This window comes from Schistosoma haematobium, chromosome ZW (genome assembly GCF_000699445.3).
Source record: "Schistosoma haematobium chromosome ZW, whole genome shotgun sequence".
In the NCBI taxonomy this organism is placed as follows: Eukaryota; Metazoa; Platyhelminthes; class Trematoda; order Strigeidida; family Schistosomatidae; genus Schistosoma; species Schistosoma haematobium.
Window position 1 is genome coordinate 416,577 of NC_067195.1, and position 19,198 is coordinate 435,774.

General features: G+C 34.8%; 1 protein-coding gene across 1 annotated transcript in view; it reads left to right on the forward strand.

Moving 5' to 3' along the window:
* MS3_00002536 (uncharacterized protein) overlaps window positions 1–19,198 on the forward strand; it is a 103,239-nt gene that overhangs the window by 75,915 nt on the left and 8,126 nt on the right. Inside the window, exons 27-34 of the mRNA XM_051210134.1 lie at window positions 704–973; window positions 2,438–2,558; window positions 5,929–6,089; window positions 6,196–6,294; window positions 8,608–8,941; window positions 9,614–10,029; window positions 13,452–13,883; window positions 17,411–17,738. Coding sequence (XP_051070084.1) covers window positions 704–973; window positions 2,438–2,558; window positions 5,929–6,089; window positions 6,196–6,294; window positions 8,608–8,941; window positions 9,614–10,029; window positions 13,452–13,883; window positions 17,411–17,738 — 2,161 coding nt within the window. The remainder of the gene's footprint in view (window positions 1–703; window positions 974–2,437; window positions 2,559–5,928; window positions 6,090–6,195; window positions 6,295–8,607; window positions 8,942–9,613; window positions 10,030–13,451; window positions 13,884–17,410; window positions 17,739–19,198) is intronic.

Below are 19,198 nucleotides of genomic sequence, written 5' to 3' on the forward strand. Positions count from 1 at the left end.
ACGATGGCTCCTCCCTATGTATCTGTAACTACACACACCATTAAATTGGTAAACACACGACCTCGCCCCCTGCGAGGTTCGAACCCAGGATCTACTGGTTTCGCGCGCGAGCACTTAACCACTAGATCACTGAGCCGGCCGGCATCCAACGGTGTTAATGTCTAACTTCAAGTAATCCACGAAATTGGGCGACACATCCACCATTGTCTTCAGTGAGTTACTATCTCACAACAGACCTGGTTGAACTCCACTGGTTACTACTTCTCACTAGAACTCCTGGATATACCTCTTGAAGCCAGTCACTAGTGAGCATATGTTGATTAATATCAGATGGGTTTTGTGGATATTATAGTAATTTCAATGGTTAATATCATGAGTCAATTGAAGCTAGACCACCATGGAAAACGCTGGAAGCACTGGACGGCCGTTTCTTCCTATTGTGGGACTCCTCAACAGTGCGCATCCACGACCTCGCCCCCTAGCTTCAACTGGCTCATGATCTTAACCATTGAAATTACTATTCATACTTGTTAGTTGGCATCTATTATGTAATTACTTTTGGAATGTTTCATCTTTATTGATTTTGTAGGAAGTTAAGCTATAATTACATTTGGGGATCCAGTGATATTTATTATTGTTCAGTTGTTGTTTTTTTGTGTGTTTTCTTTAAAAAGTGTGATTAATTGTTTTCATTTTATTATAGATTGGAATGGTTGTCTGGTATATGGTATTACGTACACCAGAAACTCCATCTGGTCGTCCAATTATTGTTATTGCAAATGATGCAACAGTTAAAGCTGGATCGTTTGGTCCTGCAGAAGATTTAACATTTCATCGTGCTAGTCAACTAGCTCGACATTTTGGTATTCCACGTATTTACTTAGCATCGAATACTGGTGCACGAATAAAAATTGCTGAAGATATTAAAAGCGTATTCAATATTGCTTGGATTGATGCTGAACATCCTGAAAAGGTTTGTTATTACATTAAGATCTCGATCATTCAATTCATAGTTGTTCTTATGGCCTATGTAAAAGTTTTCATTACCATATTTTATTGAATGAATTGATTTTGTTCTTTTGTTTATTGTATAAAACAGCGTTTACCACAGCTTCCTGTAAAGGAATATCTTTGTGTGTGCGTGTTTGTACTCAGATCGAAGCTTTGAATAATGTATTCTTACATGATGACTATGAATACTGTTACTTCGTATTACTCAAATGGATACTGAATAACAAAAATAGTTAACTATCTGTTTTACATAAAACAACCATCTTTGGTCATACTTGAGAATTATTCCAAACAACTTCAATAATTCCCCATCTCTAAGTGTACTTTACTTGTTGTCAACCTTCTTTTCAATCTTTTGTCGAAAATCATTGTATTACTACACGTGAAATCATTTTCGTTAGCATCCCAGAGATTGAAATTTGAAACAGCTTCAACGTTTCACTCGGTCCTCTAATCTGAACTTCTTCAGGAAAATAATCACATCTAGAATGTAAATAAGCTTTATAAAACAACTATATACTAAACGATTGTTCAGTCATATTAGGGTATTGAATATTAAACACGTTAATGTGAATGAATCATTCAGTGTGAGATATGCTGAAGTTATAGTAAACAGAAGCTATATATAAGAGTGTATTCAGATTTCATATGAAAAATGCCATTAAATAGATATGTAACTGTTTGCTATGTTCAGGGATAATATTAGTTAATCTGATTGATAGAAACAAATTAAATGTATCAAATCATGCATGAAATGAGAATAGATGGATATACACATTTTTCAATAATTGAATTCATGAGTCAATTGAAACTAGACCACCATGGAAAACCTAAAAGCACTGGACGACCGTTTCATCCTATTGTCGGACTACTCAGCAGCTTCGCAAGATTCGAACTCAGTACCTATCAGTCTCGTGAGTGAATGCTTAACCTCTAGACAACTGAGCCGGCCGGTATCCAACGATGTTAATGTCTCTAACTTCAACTAATTCACGAAATCAAACGACAAATCCACCACTATCTTCATGATCTCAACTATTGAAATTACTATAATATCCACAAAAACCCCTTTCTGATACACATTTTTATTTTTCTATTCAACAAACTATTTGTTGAAGGCATATTCAAACTTATTAGTTGATTAAAACATATTTAGACTAATAGTTCATATTAAATTATTTTATTATGTATTAAAACTATTGCCATCTTGATAACATTTTCCAATTGATTAACTGTGAACATCATCTCTGTGATGCAGGGACATTCAGCTGAAGAGTCCTAAATAAAACGAAACGTGCATCTTGGATTCCATCATTGCTTAAAATGTTTATTATTATTATTTATAATAAATATATACTTATAACCCTTTCTTTTTAATCTCATTTCTTGTTGTCAACACTTACTTTTTTTTAAAACGAAAAAAAAGGGTTACAAATATTTATATTTAACACCCGATGATTATTATCGTTTTAAATATGATGAATCTGTGAATTGTGAAAAAATTGAAGAAAATGGAGAGATACGTTTTAAAATTATCGATATAATTGGTAAGTTATATAGAATGGATGTATGTTTTTTTTTATTTCTTCATTTAGCTGTATCCCTTAAAAATTCTTGACCCTGTTTACTAGTGATTAGTTCATTTACTTACTTACTTCCGCTTGTGACTCCCAATGGAGCATAGGCCGCCGACCAGCATTCTCCAACCCACTCTATCCTCCGCCTTGCTCTACAGTTCTGTCCAATTTTTGTTCATCTTTCTCATATCTGTCTCCATTTCTTGGCGTAATGTGTTCTCTGGCCTTCCTCTTTTCATTTGGCCTTGAGGATTCCATGTGAGGGCTTGCCTTGTAACGCAGTTGAGTACTTTCCTCAATATGTGTCCTATCCACTTCCAGCGCTTCTTTCTGATTTCTTCCTCCATTGAGATCTGGTTTTTTCTCTTCAACAATGGGTTGTTGCTGATAGTGTCCGGCTAACGGATCCGAAGTATTTTGCGTAGACAACTGTTACTAAACACTTTCATCGCCTAAATGATGGCTTTCGTAGTTGTCCAAGTTTCCGCCCCATACAGTAGAACTGTCTTGTATTGAAAATCCAGACCTTGGTGTTGGTTGACAGACAGTTGTTTTGAGTTCCAGATGTTCTTCAGTTGTAAATATGCTGCTCTTGTTTTTCCGATCCACACCTTCACACCTGCATCACATCCACGTGTTCATAAATGATGCTGCGCAAATATGTAAAGGTTTTTACATCTTCCAAATCTTCTTTGTCAAGTGTGATTCGACTGTTGTATGGTGTGTTGTATCGGAGAATCTTCCTTTTCCCCTTGTGTATGTTGAGAGCTACTGCTGCTAAGGTTACTGCTACACTGATCGTCTTCTCCTGCATTTGTTGTTGCGTATGCGATAGAAGAACCAGATCATCTGCGAAGTGTAGGTCGTCCAACTGCATCCTAGCTGTCCACTGTATGCCATGCTTCCCCTCAGACATTGTCGTCTTCATGATCCACTAGATCACCAGGAGAAAGTTAGTAGTGATTATGAAACAATAATTATACATGAATGATTTATGGTAGAAAATGAAAGAATTTCCAATCAACATGTATATATTGTTTTTATGTTACTAGTAAAAACTTTTCGAAACTGATTATAAGTTCTATCTTGAATTTTTTTTAAAAAAAACTCGTTAAGGAGGCCCGTCCATACAGCACCGTATCATCTTTGTTTGAGAACTTTTGTGTGATCATAAATAACTTTATCAATATTTTAGAGTAAATCGCTTTACAGTGTTGTTGCTTTGCTTCATTATTCAATCACCCTTGTAACCGTTATTATCTAAATTTCAAAGGCGGTGTTTGAAATCAAAGAAAAGCCGCAACTACGGTTTATATGCGGATAGCACAGATTACAAAGCTATAAGACACATCAAGTGAACTTGAAGCAGACAGGCAAATATGTATATACGAGCTAATACATAGACAAATTTATAGTCAAATCACATAAGGGCGCAGAAAGGCAAAGCAAACGTTAAAACTAGAATTTGAGTACATATATATATGGGGAGGAGAATGAATCATTTTGCAACAACTAAGATAATTAACATTTTAGTTAGAGTGTGTTATGTGATCTAGTAGTCGTAACGGTACAATGAAATACACGAATTGTTACTGCCCTAATAACACTGTCTTTTAAGTAAGTTAATAAAAGGGGCTTAACCAGAATTAACCATGATCGAAATCGCTTGTAGAATAGTTGTTGTATTAGTATTGTGACACACTTTTCAAAGCTTCCGAAATTTTCAATTTGGATCTTATCGTCCAATGGCATTGTTCAATAACACTATTCGCCACATTGGCAGTTTGGGAAATAAAACATTTTTAATAGATTTGATACACAACAACATAAATTACAACGAAATATTAACTCGTCTCGTAATTCCTCCGAGTTATTCATCGGCATTTCTCCACAGTAGTCCATATACGGGCGAGACTATAATTTATGGACGAACCAATCAGATTTACAATAACAGGTTTGAGATTTTGGCGCAAAATTCATTCATCCATCTGGATAAATAGAATCCTGGTATTATAGCTGATGTCAGTTCAAGATTCGAGATTCCTAACCAAAACCATCAACTATTAATCATAATCCTTATGATTCAAACTGCTTTATAACCCTCACTTAGCCCTAGAAAGTAGGTAGACACTCTCAAAGTCACTTAACATCTCTCGAAAATCGTCCATAAATTACAGTCTCACCAACATACGGTTGTTTCATCTTAACAATTAAATGTTTTATAAATAATTCATGATGCCTTTCATTGTTGAATTATTTTTAATATAATCGATCTATAATCAGTTGTTTTTACATATGTGCTATGATTTTCAATTCGTTTTCTCATTCTCGATTGCCTCATCTTTGTTATGAAACTTTATTTCAAAGAGTCATCATACTTTTCCTGCATTTATAAGCCTTCGCATCCTCATGAATTGTTTTATCCACTTAGTTTCTATCATATGTTATTGATTGAAGCTATATCGATCTTCATCTTAGGTACACCATTAACCTGAAATTCCTTACTGTTCTTAGAAGTCATCTAGAATTTCCGATATTTTCCCTAATAAATTTGTATCCGTAATTTTATCTACTGGAAGTCGACATCAGTGTTATCCAAAAAAAAACACTGCAAGTCTCTTAGTTATACCATGAACCTTAGTGAATGAAAAATCATGTAAATTATTCACTCAAACTATAACTATTCTCCATCATCCAGTCGATCCCAGATTCGCTAAATGATTTCTCGTAGTTTAAATACCATTTCATAGAATTTCACTTCAACTGTAGTCATTATAATGAAGATTTCAAGGAAAACCATAATTTCATCATTGTTTACCTCGTAACCTTATGATCTTTTCATAGAATCATGTTAGAAAATCAAGATAGTGATTACATAGGTCGTTCAGATTACTTGATATTTCATAAGTTATCGAATCAAATCTTGCCCAGTAGTGATTCATTCGAATTTCTTTTTAATAAATTAATTTTCTCTTCATTTGAATTTTGAGTATTTTGATGATGTAATTTTTCCTATAAGATACATCCTTTATAGTTGGTACTCTTTACTGTTTTGAATAGAACCTTGATTTTATTGATATATGCATATCATCATGTGTAATCTAGTGAATACGATAGCTCATTGTTTTCAGTATCCTAAATTCCAATCATCAAATCTCAATATAACCCCCCCCTGTGAGTTATTTCACTTTCAGTCATCAATTATCAATAGAAATCATACACATTATTTGTATTAGCATCAGTTCTACAAAATTATGTGAGTTATATTGTATAATTTAATACTACACATAAGTGTTAGGTAATTTTATTGATTGATTGATTTCATTTTATTATATTGTAGGCAAAGAATATGATATGTCTGCGGAGAATCTTCGTGGTTCAGCAATGATTGCTGGTGAAACATCTGCAGCGTATGATGATATATTCACTATTACAATTGTTACAAATCGTGCTATCGGTATTGGAGCTTATTTAACACGTCTTGGTCAACGAGTTATTCAAGTAAGTAGTTGTATTTACAGATTTTGAGAATTGGTTTTTCAGTTGTGTGTGTGTGTTTTTTTAGATATCCTTCCGTTCTGATTTTATTGTTTCTTCTAAATTACAGGTGAATAATTCACATATTATATTAACTGGTGCAATGGCTCTTAATAAACTTCTTGGCCGTGAAGTATATTCTAGCAATAGTCAATTGGGTGGTGTACAAGTTAGTGATTAAATATATCATGTTACACATTTGTTCCATTCAGTCCTTAACTGTATTTTCAGTTTCTAGTCAATAGTTAGTCAGTTTAAAGGAAGATAGAGAGTGTATACACCAACATCATCATGATCGATTCTGAGCCATATCACCCAGAGTTTTTAACCATTGGTTACGATAGTCACGTGGATCCCAACCAAGTAGTCTGTATCAATCAACATGGCTTAGACTAGAAGTTAGTGACTTTAATGACTGATGCCAAGTTTTGGTTTGACCACCCTTAACTTTCTTCCAACTATCCCCAATGGTTAATAGATTCATTCATAAAAGTAGTCTACAATTTCTAACAAAACTTATAACAAACAACCATAAAATTCAAGTGTTGTCTTTACTTTTTTTTTAAAATGAACATTCTTATTTCATTGTATCAAATCATTATGGACTACATGATGGAGGTATATGTGAATTGTATACGTTATCTCATTAGAGATAGATTTATGAGTGTAACATGTTGTACTCTAAGATGTAACTGGAGGATGACAGTTAAGGCTCTTGATAAAGAGAAACATAAAAGTATCTCTGCTTGTTAGTAGGTTCTTATTAATCCAGTTTATTACATAGTTTATATGTTGACATTATATTACTCCATATTATAAAGTTAGAAAACGTGAATTGTTTCTTTGAGGCACATAATTACACAGTGGATGCGTATAACATCGTATGTAACAACTTATGAATTATAGTTATGACATCCAGGAATAAGTTTGCATATTACGGAAAAATCAGGTTTGGTTTAAGACCATTAACTATTTCGCTTTAGTAGTCGTACCCGATTGGTTTTTTTAAGTTTTTGACTTCATGTTTGAAGAGGTACCTGAAAAAGAAATTGTAGTAGAGGTGGTCTTAGTGATCTGAAAGCGTGACCACAGTGCCCAAGGGACAACTGCTTGAGATCGGTCACACATAACCTTTTTATTAGTAATTTTTGTGTTAGCTCTGTACTTGTTGAAACCTTACCGGCGGAGACGGATATCAGTGTGATAAGGCGGCGAGGTGTGCATTTTTAGGGTCGACCTTATCTAACCCACCCACCCCTCGTTGTGGGAAGGCAGCATCTCTGTCATTCTGGTTGTCTGAAGGAAACATGTTACTGTTGTCACACCTCTGTTGTACAGTCAGCAGTACGACTTGGCCTTCGGACCTTGAATTTGTTGCTTTTAGTGTTACCGTTCTTCAACCGACCTGTCTGACATGGTAGGACGTTGAGGAACGGTTGTTCCAGCCAGTATAGCTCGGTTGCTTCATCGGGATAGGCAAGCCCGACGACCACGTCACGGTAGCAACAACGAACTGGCATGTTTGAAGATATAAAATTATGTTAAGAATGTTTATGTCATCCACTTTAATCAATGATTAAACATCCTTTCGATCAACTAAGATCACTTTGTATGATGACTATACTTTCATCTTTTTGAACAGTTGTCTTCTGAAAATTAACTGACTGTAAAATAATTTACGTACTGAACATTCATAATTTGAATCTTTTAAGCGTTATTTAATTCATGTTGGAGATAACTAGTAGTAGGAAGCCTTGTTCAATCTTGATTTCCTGCTAGTTGGTACTTTTCAATGTCCAGGGTGAGTTCTTAATGTTATAGATAAGATGAGAATTTGTATGACTCAGTTTCACACACACAGAAACTTGACCAAATGAACTATTCAGACTGTAACCTTGATCAATGCCATTTTTTGTCTGGTATGTAGTGCTCTACAATATTTTTTTTAGCAAATTACATTATGAAGTTGTTTATTTTTCATAAACAATGAAATATGTTTCGACAACTGTTAGTTAAGTGCCTGGTAACCATTTTTGTTCCAAACAGATATCAACATAACTACTATTCAAAACAAAGGATCAAATAAACGTAGCATATGGTACAATGACTTCACTATGTGTGTTTTTCTGTAGTAAATTTCAATAATTGGTAGCAAATAGGCATCACAATGTATGATGTGTTTTTCTATGTCTCTTGCTTGGAAGTAATGTCATGTAGATACTTAGCGTTTTCCCAGCAAGTTAGTTTTCTACGAGATCGGGTCGCTGACCTCATGTCTAACCCTCCTTCTTTATCTGGGCTTAGGACTGTCAGTATCCCCAGAGGGGCTCCAGACGGAGTTAATGTTATGTAGATAATATACTTAAATTTGATTAAAAACTATATAACTGTGAAAAATATCGATTTACTTGGTATAGTTTATGAATGTATCGTAAATTATTTTGTTTTCATTCAAATTCCTCATTTATATTTATATATTTAGGTGATGGCAACTAATGGTGTCTCTCATTTGGTTGCATCAGATGAACTCTCTGCTTTACAATTAGCTATTGAATGGCTTAGTTATATACCTCAACGTCCAAATGAAACATTTTCTGTTTTATATAAACCAGTACAAATTGAACCAGGACATAATTTCAATAGAAATAATTTAGCTAAAATTGAAATCTCATCACAATTAAAAGTTCATCAACCGAAAGTGAATAAACGAACTGATTTTTATTTACCATTTGATCCTATTGATAGGATTGTTGAATATATACCTAGTCGTGATCGACCAAATGATGATCCTCGATGGATGTTCACTGGTATTATGAGTAAGTAAGCATAGAATTACATCTGTTGTTATTTCTTAACGAAGTTGATGGCTTTTTTAATTCTATTCTAAGGCATGTTACTCCTCATGGAAGAGCATAGGCCGCCCACTAGCACTCTCTATTCAACCATGTTCCAAGAAATTCTTTCCAGCTCTTTCCAGTTGTTATTCATCCTTTTCATATTTGAACCAAGCTTCACATATTCCAATTAAGGGGTTTTCGGGTTATTACACTAACTTTCATATATATAATGTAGCTCAAAATCGGTTACATAAACATTTACTTGACGAGTTCTAGTACTTTTATTCACTTTTTCCGTTCATTTAGAGGATAAATTCTATATACTAAAATGTAATGGTTACCATAGATTTTATTTCACTCCCTAAATTTTTACCATCATTATGGTTTTCATTTGAAATATGTCAGGCTACATTGCACTAACATAATGATGATAGCAAACAGTTGTGGATACCTCTAAACACGTAGAATGAAGTCCTTTTAATGATACTTACTCTCTGACATATTACAGTCGCCCACAAGTAAAACGTGAAAGTTACGGAAAGTGCTAGATATATATTACACAGCGAAGAGTGTACAAGTTGCACATAACCTTGGTTTTTTTTCTTAAACTTGTTCGCGGTATCCATGCTCTTTTTCTTTTACTACAAACAGGTTCTCATTTCGAGGCATTTTGTAAGTCCTCCAGTAAACAGTCTTCGTCATCTGACCAACAATTTGAAAATGCAAATACCGATCATTGGATATCAGGATTTTTTGACTGGGGAACATGGCAAGAAACATTGTCATCATGGGCTGCCGGAGTTGTAACTGGTCGAGCACGTTTAGGTGGTATCCCCTGTGGTGTTATCACATCGGAGACAAGATCTGTTGTTTGCCGTGTACCTGCTGATCCGGCTAATTTATCCTCTGAAGCACAAATTGTTAATCAAGCTGGTCAAGTATGGTATCCTGATTCAGCGTATAAAACTGCACAAGCTATTGCTGACTTGTCACGTGAACATTTACCTTTATTCATTTTCGCCAATTGGCGAGGATTTTCTGGTGGGATGAAAGATATGTATGACCAAGTGAGCTGACTAACTGAGTCTTATTTATAATTATCGGTATACATCTATGACGCTACCTGGTATCAAACTCAGAACCTACAGGTCCCTTGATAACCGATTAACTTTCCGATCACTAAATCTGCGTCTAACGCTTTACATTTCTAAATTCTAAATCGATTTGTGATATTGCCCAATCATCTTTCAGCACCACTAGTCAGTCTATGAGGTTAACCATGTAATTCAATGATCTACATAAACCACCTGTAATCATAAGGAGGTATTTTTATTTTGACGAGCAGTCACTGCACGTTGGTCATGTGTAATACATGTCCCAACGACTTCAGTCTGTAAAGATCCTCTATTTCAGCATACTTGAAAGTGTGAAATTTCCAGACATTATTAATGATATGAAACTTAATAGACTACGCTGTTTGTGATGCAATTGTATACATATACTGTTGCTAATCTCCAGTCGAAAAGAAAAAGAACATTTTCTGCTCAAATATTCATAAGTTGATAAATATGATAAAAAAGTATAATATTTTTGAATGCTTAATGTGTTTGACCGAATGTTTGTTGATTGAAATCTGAAAAGTGTTATTAACTAATTGGTATTCTTAACTACTGTCCGTTGGTTAGTTACTTCGACTAATGGTTGGTTGAAGATAATTGGCAGGAAACCTTCCATCTTTGTTTTGAGCTAGGTAACAATAGTCATCAAGGCGTACCTGCAATTTTCAGATGACTAACATTACTCGTAATGTTCGAATCCGCCTTACCTAATCTCACAGTCTGTGATGTCATCTTGAACAGCGACTGACCTCTCGTAGTACTAAGACTAACACATGTGATCATTGATTAACAACGAATGTCTTGTTTGTTTAACCCTCAGTAGTGATCGAATTTTCTTGATTAGTCAAAGTGCGACTAATTACTAAGACTAGAGACCACATTTCAACTTGACCAATAGATTTCGATCAACACTAGGGAATAGACAAACAAGTTACTAACAATCAATTATCACTATGAATTGTTTTCACTGAATATTCTAACATAAGGTCAATATGAAAATCTTAAACTAAGGAAAGAAATACTTCTCTAGTGCTGCTTGCTCTCTTGGAATTTCAATCATTCATCAAACTATAATGTCAATTTTCAACAAAACCTCGTAATATCATCTAAACTCATCGTCATGGAATGTTTTTTTAAACCAGATTTTTACAGTTTTTACATACTGAAACTATATTTTCCGGAAATTCATATGTAATCAACTCATTCGCCGCCCCCCCCACACCGTCTTTCTCTCTCTCTCGCTATTATCTTCAACCTCCATTACTCTTTGTAATCACTTAAATTAATTTAATTGCTATTTCATGTTTTATATTTTTATTTGGTGTTATTATGTAATAATATCCTGTTTTATTTTCCTATGTTCTCTGTTGTTGATAAGGTAAAAAAAAGCAAGAAAAAAAAGGTTGGAGCTGGGTTATTAATAATAATTCACAAACATGATTATTGTTATGAATAGTAATAGGGAGGATTTTAAGGAAATTTCTAATTCTATTGAATAACATTCATTGAATAGTATTTTAAATTTACCTTATTATGTTTTGTTTCATCTTTTTTTTTGTTGTTGTTGTTATCTACCAGTTGTTCAGATTAGTTACAGTGTAACTTGTTTTTATGTATATAAACATAAATCAAGTTCATAAAATATAGTGGTCTTGAGTGCTGTCAGAGGTATGAGGGCGGTTATCACTTTCCGGTTGCCCACATCGTGGAAGGGTTCTTCTGGAGGTACCTGAAAAGGAAATTGTAGTAGAGGTGGTCTTAGTGATCTGAAAGCGTGACCACAGTGCCCAAGGGACAACTGCTTGAGATCGGTCACACATAACCTTTTTATTAGTAATTTTTGTGTTAGCTCCGTACTTGTTGACACCTTATCGCTTGAGACGGATATCAGTGTGATAAGGCGGCGAGGTGTGCATTTTTAGGGTCGACCTTATCTAACCCACCCACCCCTCGTTGTGGGAAGGCAGCATCTCTGTCATTCTGGTTGTCTGAAGGAAACATGTTACTGTTGTCACACCTCTGTTGTACAGTCAGCAGTACGACTTGGCCTTCGGACCTTGAATTTGTTGCTTTTAGTGTTACCGTTCTTCAACCGACCTGTCTGACATGGTAGGACGTTGAGGAACGGTTGTTCCAGCCAGTATAGCTCGGTTGCTTCATCGGGATAGGCAAGCCCGACGACCACGTCAACGTAGCAACCAATTGGATTATATCTCATTTCGCCTGTTTTAATAATTGTTATGCTCTAATATATGGATTGTTAAGCATATTAACTTGTTAGTGCCCTTTGAGGTCCTTTTCTTCCCCCTCCCCACTTAATCATCTCATTTCTTTCTCTCCTTATTATTTTCGATTGCTTGTTTCCATTATTGTTCAACCAGTATTCTGTATTATAAACATTCATAACTAGATAATATTATTTTACGTTTGTTAAGTGTTCGACGGTTAATGGAGTTAAATTTTAGGTTCGAATCCTGTTTTACTTTTGTTCAGTATTATTTTACAAATAATGCAACTGAATTCCGAATACATAAACTTGTACATAGCAAACGAACTACATGAGCGACGTAACACATATGTAGATTTACATAGATTGAAGATTCATGATCGAGATATTGATATGAAATTCAAAATTTTATTTTTAAATATCTAACGTACCATAGCATTCCATTAGTCATAGGAGAAATGTTGATTTGAATATATAATAACTGTTGGCTTGTCTTGTTTTCGAATTCTCTGTTCTAACACTGCACTAGCTAAGCGGTTCGAGTTGATTGGTTACACGAAGTTATACGTGATATGTACGCATTGGATTTAGGTTAGATCGGGCTAACAAACTCGGTTGAATGAATCATTCTCCTTCACTTTGATGATATTCCCCATGAAGTCAGAATTCGCGTTACCTTTGCTCTTAACATCCGAGATTAGTTAGCGTTTTCGAACTAAGATTTACATTTGCACCTTACGAACTGACGTTAGTTAGACAGCCATCAAAAACTGGGGAGGGGATTAGACATCTAATTATTGTAGTACTGAACTATTCAGTCATCCACATCCAAAGAATCTTGTGATACGTTGTAACAGTTGTCTAGTACTTTCCGATGGTTTTCTCATTAATGTTAGTCATTTATGTAGAATTACATAAATGAACATTACTTCTTTATATAGACAATCATGAAGAGAGTTTATTTGTTGCAATGATCGTACTGGTTTATTCATCATCAAAATTTTCCTTGAAACTAAGGCCAAATTGGAATTTGAGTCATTTATATAGTTTCATCTATTCTTCAATTACTACTTTTTGTTCAATTTCTGTTGATACACATTTCTTTGTAAACTTTGATCATTATTAACTTGTATTACTTTTTAAGGTATTAAAATTTGGTTCAATGATTATTGATTCATTACGTCGTTACAGTAAACCAGTTTTTGTCTATCTTCCACCAAATTCACAATTACGTGGTGGTGCTTGGGTTGTAGTAGATCCAGCTATTAATCCAGATTTTATGGAAATGTACGCTGATCCAATATCATCACGAGCTGGTGTTCTTGAACCTGAGGGTACAGTTGAAATTAAATATCGACAAAAAGATTTAATTGATACTATTAATCGATTAGATGATTCATGTAAATTATTATTAAAAGAATTAAATCATTTAAATGAGCATACAAACAATTTGTCAATGAATAATGATCAACAATACAGTACAAAATTATTGAATATTTCCATAGAAGAACATCGTCAACAACTTCGTACTGCATTAGAATCTAGACAACAAGAATTATTACCATTTTATCAACAGGTTAGTTGTGTTTTTTTTTTGAATGTTTTAATTTTCATCGAAATATTTCTTGTAAGTTTTATTTAAAAAGATTGAAATATATTTTATATCTATCTAACATATATTGCTGGCGTCTGCTGGGATCAACGGGTAAGTAATAGTGAGGTTAGATGTAGGGTATTAGGGAATGATAGTAAATCAGTTGATGAGGTTGTGAATGTTCATCGACTGAGATGGTTGGGTCACGTATTACGTATGCCTGAACACCGATTACCACGACGCACAATGCTGATAAGTGTTAGGGATGGTTGGTAGAAAGTTAGGGGTGGCCAAACCAAAACATGGCATCAGTCCTTAAAGTCACTTGGCTCTTGTCTTAGCCATGTTGGTAGATGCAGGCTACTTGGTTGTGGTCCACGTAACTATCGTAACCAATGGTTGGAGACTGTTGATGACATGGTTCAGAATCGACCACAATGGCTTAGGTTTATACACTCTCTGTATTTCCTTAAACTATGAGATTATAATCGCTTCATATCTTTCTTTCTACGAATTAATTCTTTCTTCCTGTACTATATCCTTACATGCAATCTTTCTTATATATATTACCACCTCTGAATTAACTATTTTTATGAATCCGGTATTCATCTTGTTGTGTTATTGTGAGGTATGGCAACTTGGACCGATGCATATATGTGCCTGGTCCTACATTGTAGCTGACTGACTGACTGACTGTATTATATATTGCTTAATTTTTACAGGTCATTGAAGGTTATCTTCTGATCTTTCCATAATTAATCTAAACACTTAAGAACAAAAAAAAATGGTGTCAGAAATATTGTAATGATAATATGATTGTAAATGAATATAAAAATGGGAAAAATATTATCAAATAAATCAATAAAAATAAATAACAAGATACCAATCCATCAGTGATAGATGATAGTAAAACTCATTAAAGAATTAAAAAAATAACTTACCGGGTTTCCCTAGATAATAAAGTAAATTAAGACTGAAACTTACTTATACAATATAAACTTATTCTTTTATGATATATATATATATAGGGGGATGGGAAAAGGATGAGGGAGGAATTATGTAATAAGATTGGTTGTTTTAATTAATTTTGACACTAAGGTTAATTCATTGAATGTTTTTTTCTGTTTTGCTTTTTCTTCTCTTTTTCGGTCATTCAATAAAATACTTTCATGTATTATTCAATAATCTATTCACAGTTGCATTGTATTTGACAAAGATTCGGTTAGTCAGTCAGTCAGTTAATCAATCAGTGATAAAAATACATTAGCCTAAATGTAAAATCAGGTTAAGTTTAAGATTAATTATTATTAGAAAGACGAACAGTAATCATTTTTCTGTTTACTTCTTTCTTTCTTTCATGTAGTAAGTGAATTATACTTACTTACTTACTTACTTACTTACTTACTTACTTACTTACTTACTTACTTACTTACTTACTTACTTTACTTACTTACTTACTTACTTACTTACTTACTTACTTACTTACTTACTTACTTACTTACTTACTTACTCACTCACTCACTACTTCACTTCACTTACTCACTCACTCACTTACTTACTTCTACTCACTTACTCACTCACTCACCACTTCACTCACTTACTCACTTCACTCACTCACTCACTCACCTACTCACTCACTCACTCACTCACTACTCACTCACTCACTCACTCACTCACTCACCACTCACTCACTCACTCACTACACTTCACTCACTCACTCACTCACTCACTCACTCACTCACTCACTCACTCACTCACTCACTCACTCACTCACTCACTCACTCACTCACTCACTCACTCACTCACTCACTCACTCACTCACTCACTCACTCACTCACTCACTCACTCACTCACTCACTCACTCACTCACTCACTCACTCACTCACTCACTCACTCACTCACTCACTCACTCACTCACTCACTCACTCACTCACTCACTCACTCACTCACTCACTCACTCACTCACTCACTCACTCACTCACTCACTCACTCACTCACTCACTCACTCACTCACTCACTCACTCACTCACTCACTCACTCACTCACTCACTCACTCACTCACTCACTCACTCACTCACTCACCACTTACTTACTTACTTACTACCACTACTTACTTACTTACTTACTTACTTACTTACTTACTTACTTACTTACTTACTTACTTACTTACTTACTTACTTACTTACTTACTCCTGTTACTCCTAATGGAGCATACGCCGCCGACCAGCATTCTCCAACCCACTCTGTCCTGGGCCTTTTTTTCTAGTTCCATCCAATTCTTGTTCATTTCTCTCATGTCTATCTCCCTTTCCCGGCGTAATGTGTTCTCTGGTCTTCCTCTTTTTATTTAGCCTTGAGGATTCCATATGAGGGCTTATCTTGTGACACAGCTGTGTGCTTTCCTTAATGTGTGTTCTATTCACTTCCAGCGCTTCTTCCTGATTTCTTCCTCCGCTGGGATCTGGTTTGTTCTCTCCAACAATAGGTTGTTGCTGATAGTGTCTGGCCAACGGATCCGAAGTATTTTACGTAGACAACTGTTAATAAACACCTGTGTCTTCTGGATGATGGCTTTCGTAATTGTCCAAGTTTCCGCCCCATACAGTAGAACTGTTTTGACATTTGTATTGAAAATCCTGACCTTGGTGTTGGTTGACAGTTGCTTTGAGTTCCAGATGTCTTTCAGTTATAGATGTGTTGCTCTTGCTTTTCTGATCCACGCCTTCACATCTGCATCAGATCCACCATGTTCATCAATGATGCTGCCCAAATATGTAAAGGTTTTTACATATTCCAAATCTTCTCCGTCAATTTTGATTGGATTGGTGCATTCTGTGTTGTATCGGAGAATCCTGCTTTTCCCTTTGTGTATATTGAGACCTACTGCTGCTGAGGCTGCTGCCACACTGGTCGTCTTTTCCTGCATCTGTTGTTGCGTTTGGGATAGAAGGGCCAGATCATCTGCGAAGTCTAGATCGTCCAACTGCATCCTAGATATCCACTGTATGCCGTGCTTCCCTTCAGATGTTGACGTCTTCATGTTCCAGTCTATCACCAGGAGAAAGAGAAAGGGTGAGAGTAAGCAAACTTGCCTAACACCGGTCTTTACTTCGAACGAGTTTGTCAACTGTCCTCCATGCACGATTTTGCAGTGTAATCCATCATATGAACTCTGTATGATATTGACTATCTTCTGAGGCACGCCGTAGTGTGGAAGAATTTTCCATAGTGTTGTTCTGTCCACGCTATCAAATGCCTTTTCGTAGTCAATGAAGTTGATGTAGGGTGATGAATTCCATTCAATTGATTGTTCCACAGTGATCCGTAGAGTTGCGATTTGGTCTGTACATGATCTATCCTTACGGAATTCTGTCTGTTGGTCTCGTAGTTGGGCATCTACAGAGTATTTTGTGTAATTATGAATTTACGTTATTATTGTTTGTTTTCTTTTATTTTTCTGTTATTTCCATATTTTCATTATGTTTCTCTATTTGTGATCCATTATGAAGGTGGCTTGCAAATTTGCTGATTTACATGATACACCTGGTCGTTTATTGGCTAGAAAACTTGTTCATCGATTAGTCGATTGGTCATCTAGTCGTAGTTTTTTTTATACACGTCTTAGACGTCGTCTATTAGAATTATCCGCATTGAATCTTATCAATGGTGTATTATCAAATAGTTCTGATCAATATCCAATTGATATGAAGTACACTACTACTAATACTACTAATCATAATGTGCCAGTTTTAAATTTTAATTGTGAGACTAATAAAAGTAAAGAGATTTCATTGAAAGAAGAAGAGGAGATGATGTCTAAACAATCATCAGTTCGTAGTAAGTCTTCTTTTATTTCATTTTCTTATTTAACCACAAAGTGTTTATTCAACTAAGCTTTTTTACAGCCATATTGTATCATTAAATAGTTGTATGTGATATCTCACCAGTCCCTCATGATCAACGGATTAACTTTAAATTATTTTAGCCAGTTGGGAAATGACACAGAGCCTTGTACTCAAATTTCTTGTTTATCCCCAAAATGCCGATTCAGCACATCTGTAGATTTTTAGTCGTTCACCTTCTAATCTCAAGATTCAAATTTATATCGTCCAATAGTTCAGTTGGTCAGTTAGTCATACTTAACACGAACACTAGCACATGTGAACATACGTTCAAGTTACTATGTCAACTTACATAACTTATTCTAGCTTCTAGATAAGTGAACTTATCCATTCTTTTTGAGTCACATTTTGACCTTGTCAATTATTCACTTATTAGCCCTGACTGTTTTTATGTAAGCGTATTTGTGTTTATTTCTTATATTACTCATCACATGTCTGTAACTTATTTATTTTTGTTCGCCTGTAAATATCGACTAACGTTTGATTAAATCAAGTTGATTCATCTGCCATCTCCACTGCGTGTCATTTCGTTTCGATTGCTTCTTTTCGCTTCCTTTACTTAGTCCATCTGATTGTCTTTTAGTGGCTCGGGATGTGACCCCAGTCATATCGTATGATTGATTGTTATTGAAATATACTTATCGTTTTAGCTAAGGAACATTGTTAGCTTACATAACATAAGATATGTACATTACAATCTCCAACATGTAGATCGTAGTACTATTTGTGGATACCATCAGATGGACTGTAGTAATTAGAATCGATGGCTCTTGGTTGCGAAGCTGTAAGGGAAAATTTTTTGCTGATGGTAGAAGTAATACTAAGAATTGATGAAGTTATTTGATTGTAAATAAGAAAACCTCTAGTGTTGTTAGACGTATAAAGAAAGTTGTCACTTCTAAGTAGCCCACTCTGTGAAAGAGTATTTCTTCCTGGTTTGTCGGAAAAAGAAACAAATCCAATCTATAGTGTTACAATTAATATCGTTTGTTTAAATTCAAAGCCATTTAAGTTACAGTTTAGTAACACTTCTGTGATATTTCTTGATAAAATGATTGAAAATCATAAATGCAACATGGTTTGAAGTTGGTTGGCTTGTCATAGATATACTTATCTTTCATCTCCAATTACATCTTATGTCTTAGCAACAGTTCTACTTTTAATCTACATATTTTGTAAGTTCTAATTGAACTTTATCTCTAGTTGTTTAACACCTTATCAACCATTAAGATTAGTATTATTAATACTCTCAATATGCTCAGGACAGGGTTGGATGGAGAATGCTGGTGAGCAGCCTATGCTCTTTCACGAGGTGTAACAGGCGTAAGTAAAAGTAAATACTCTCAATGTGCTAATGTTAATTTTTAGAAGTCGTTGTCTTTAAACAATCAATAA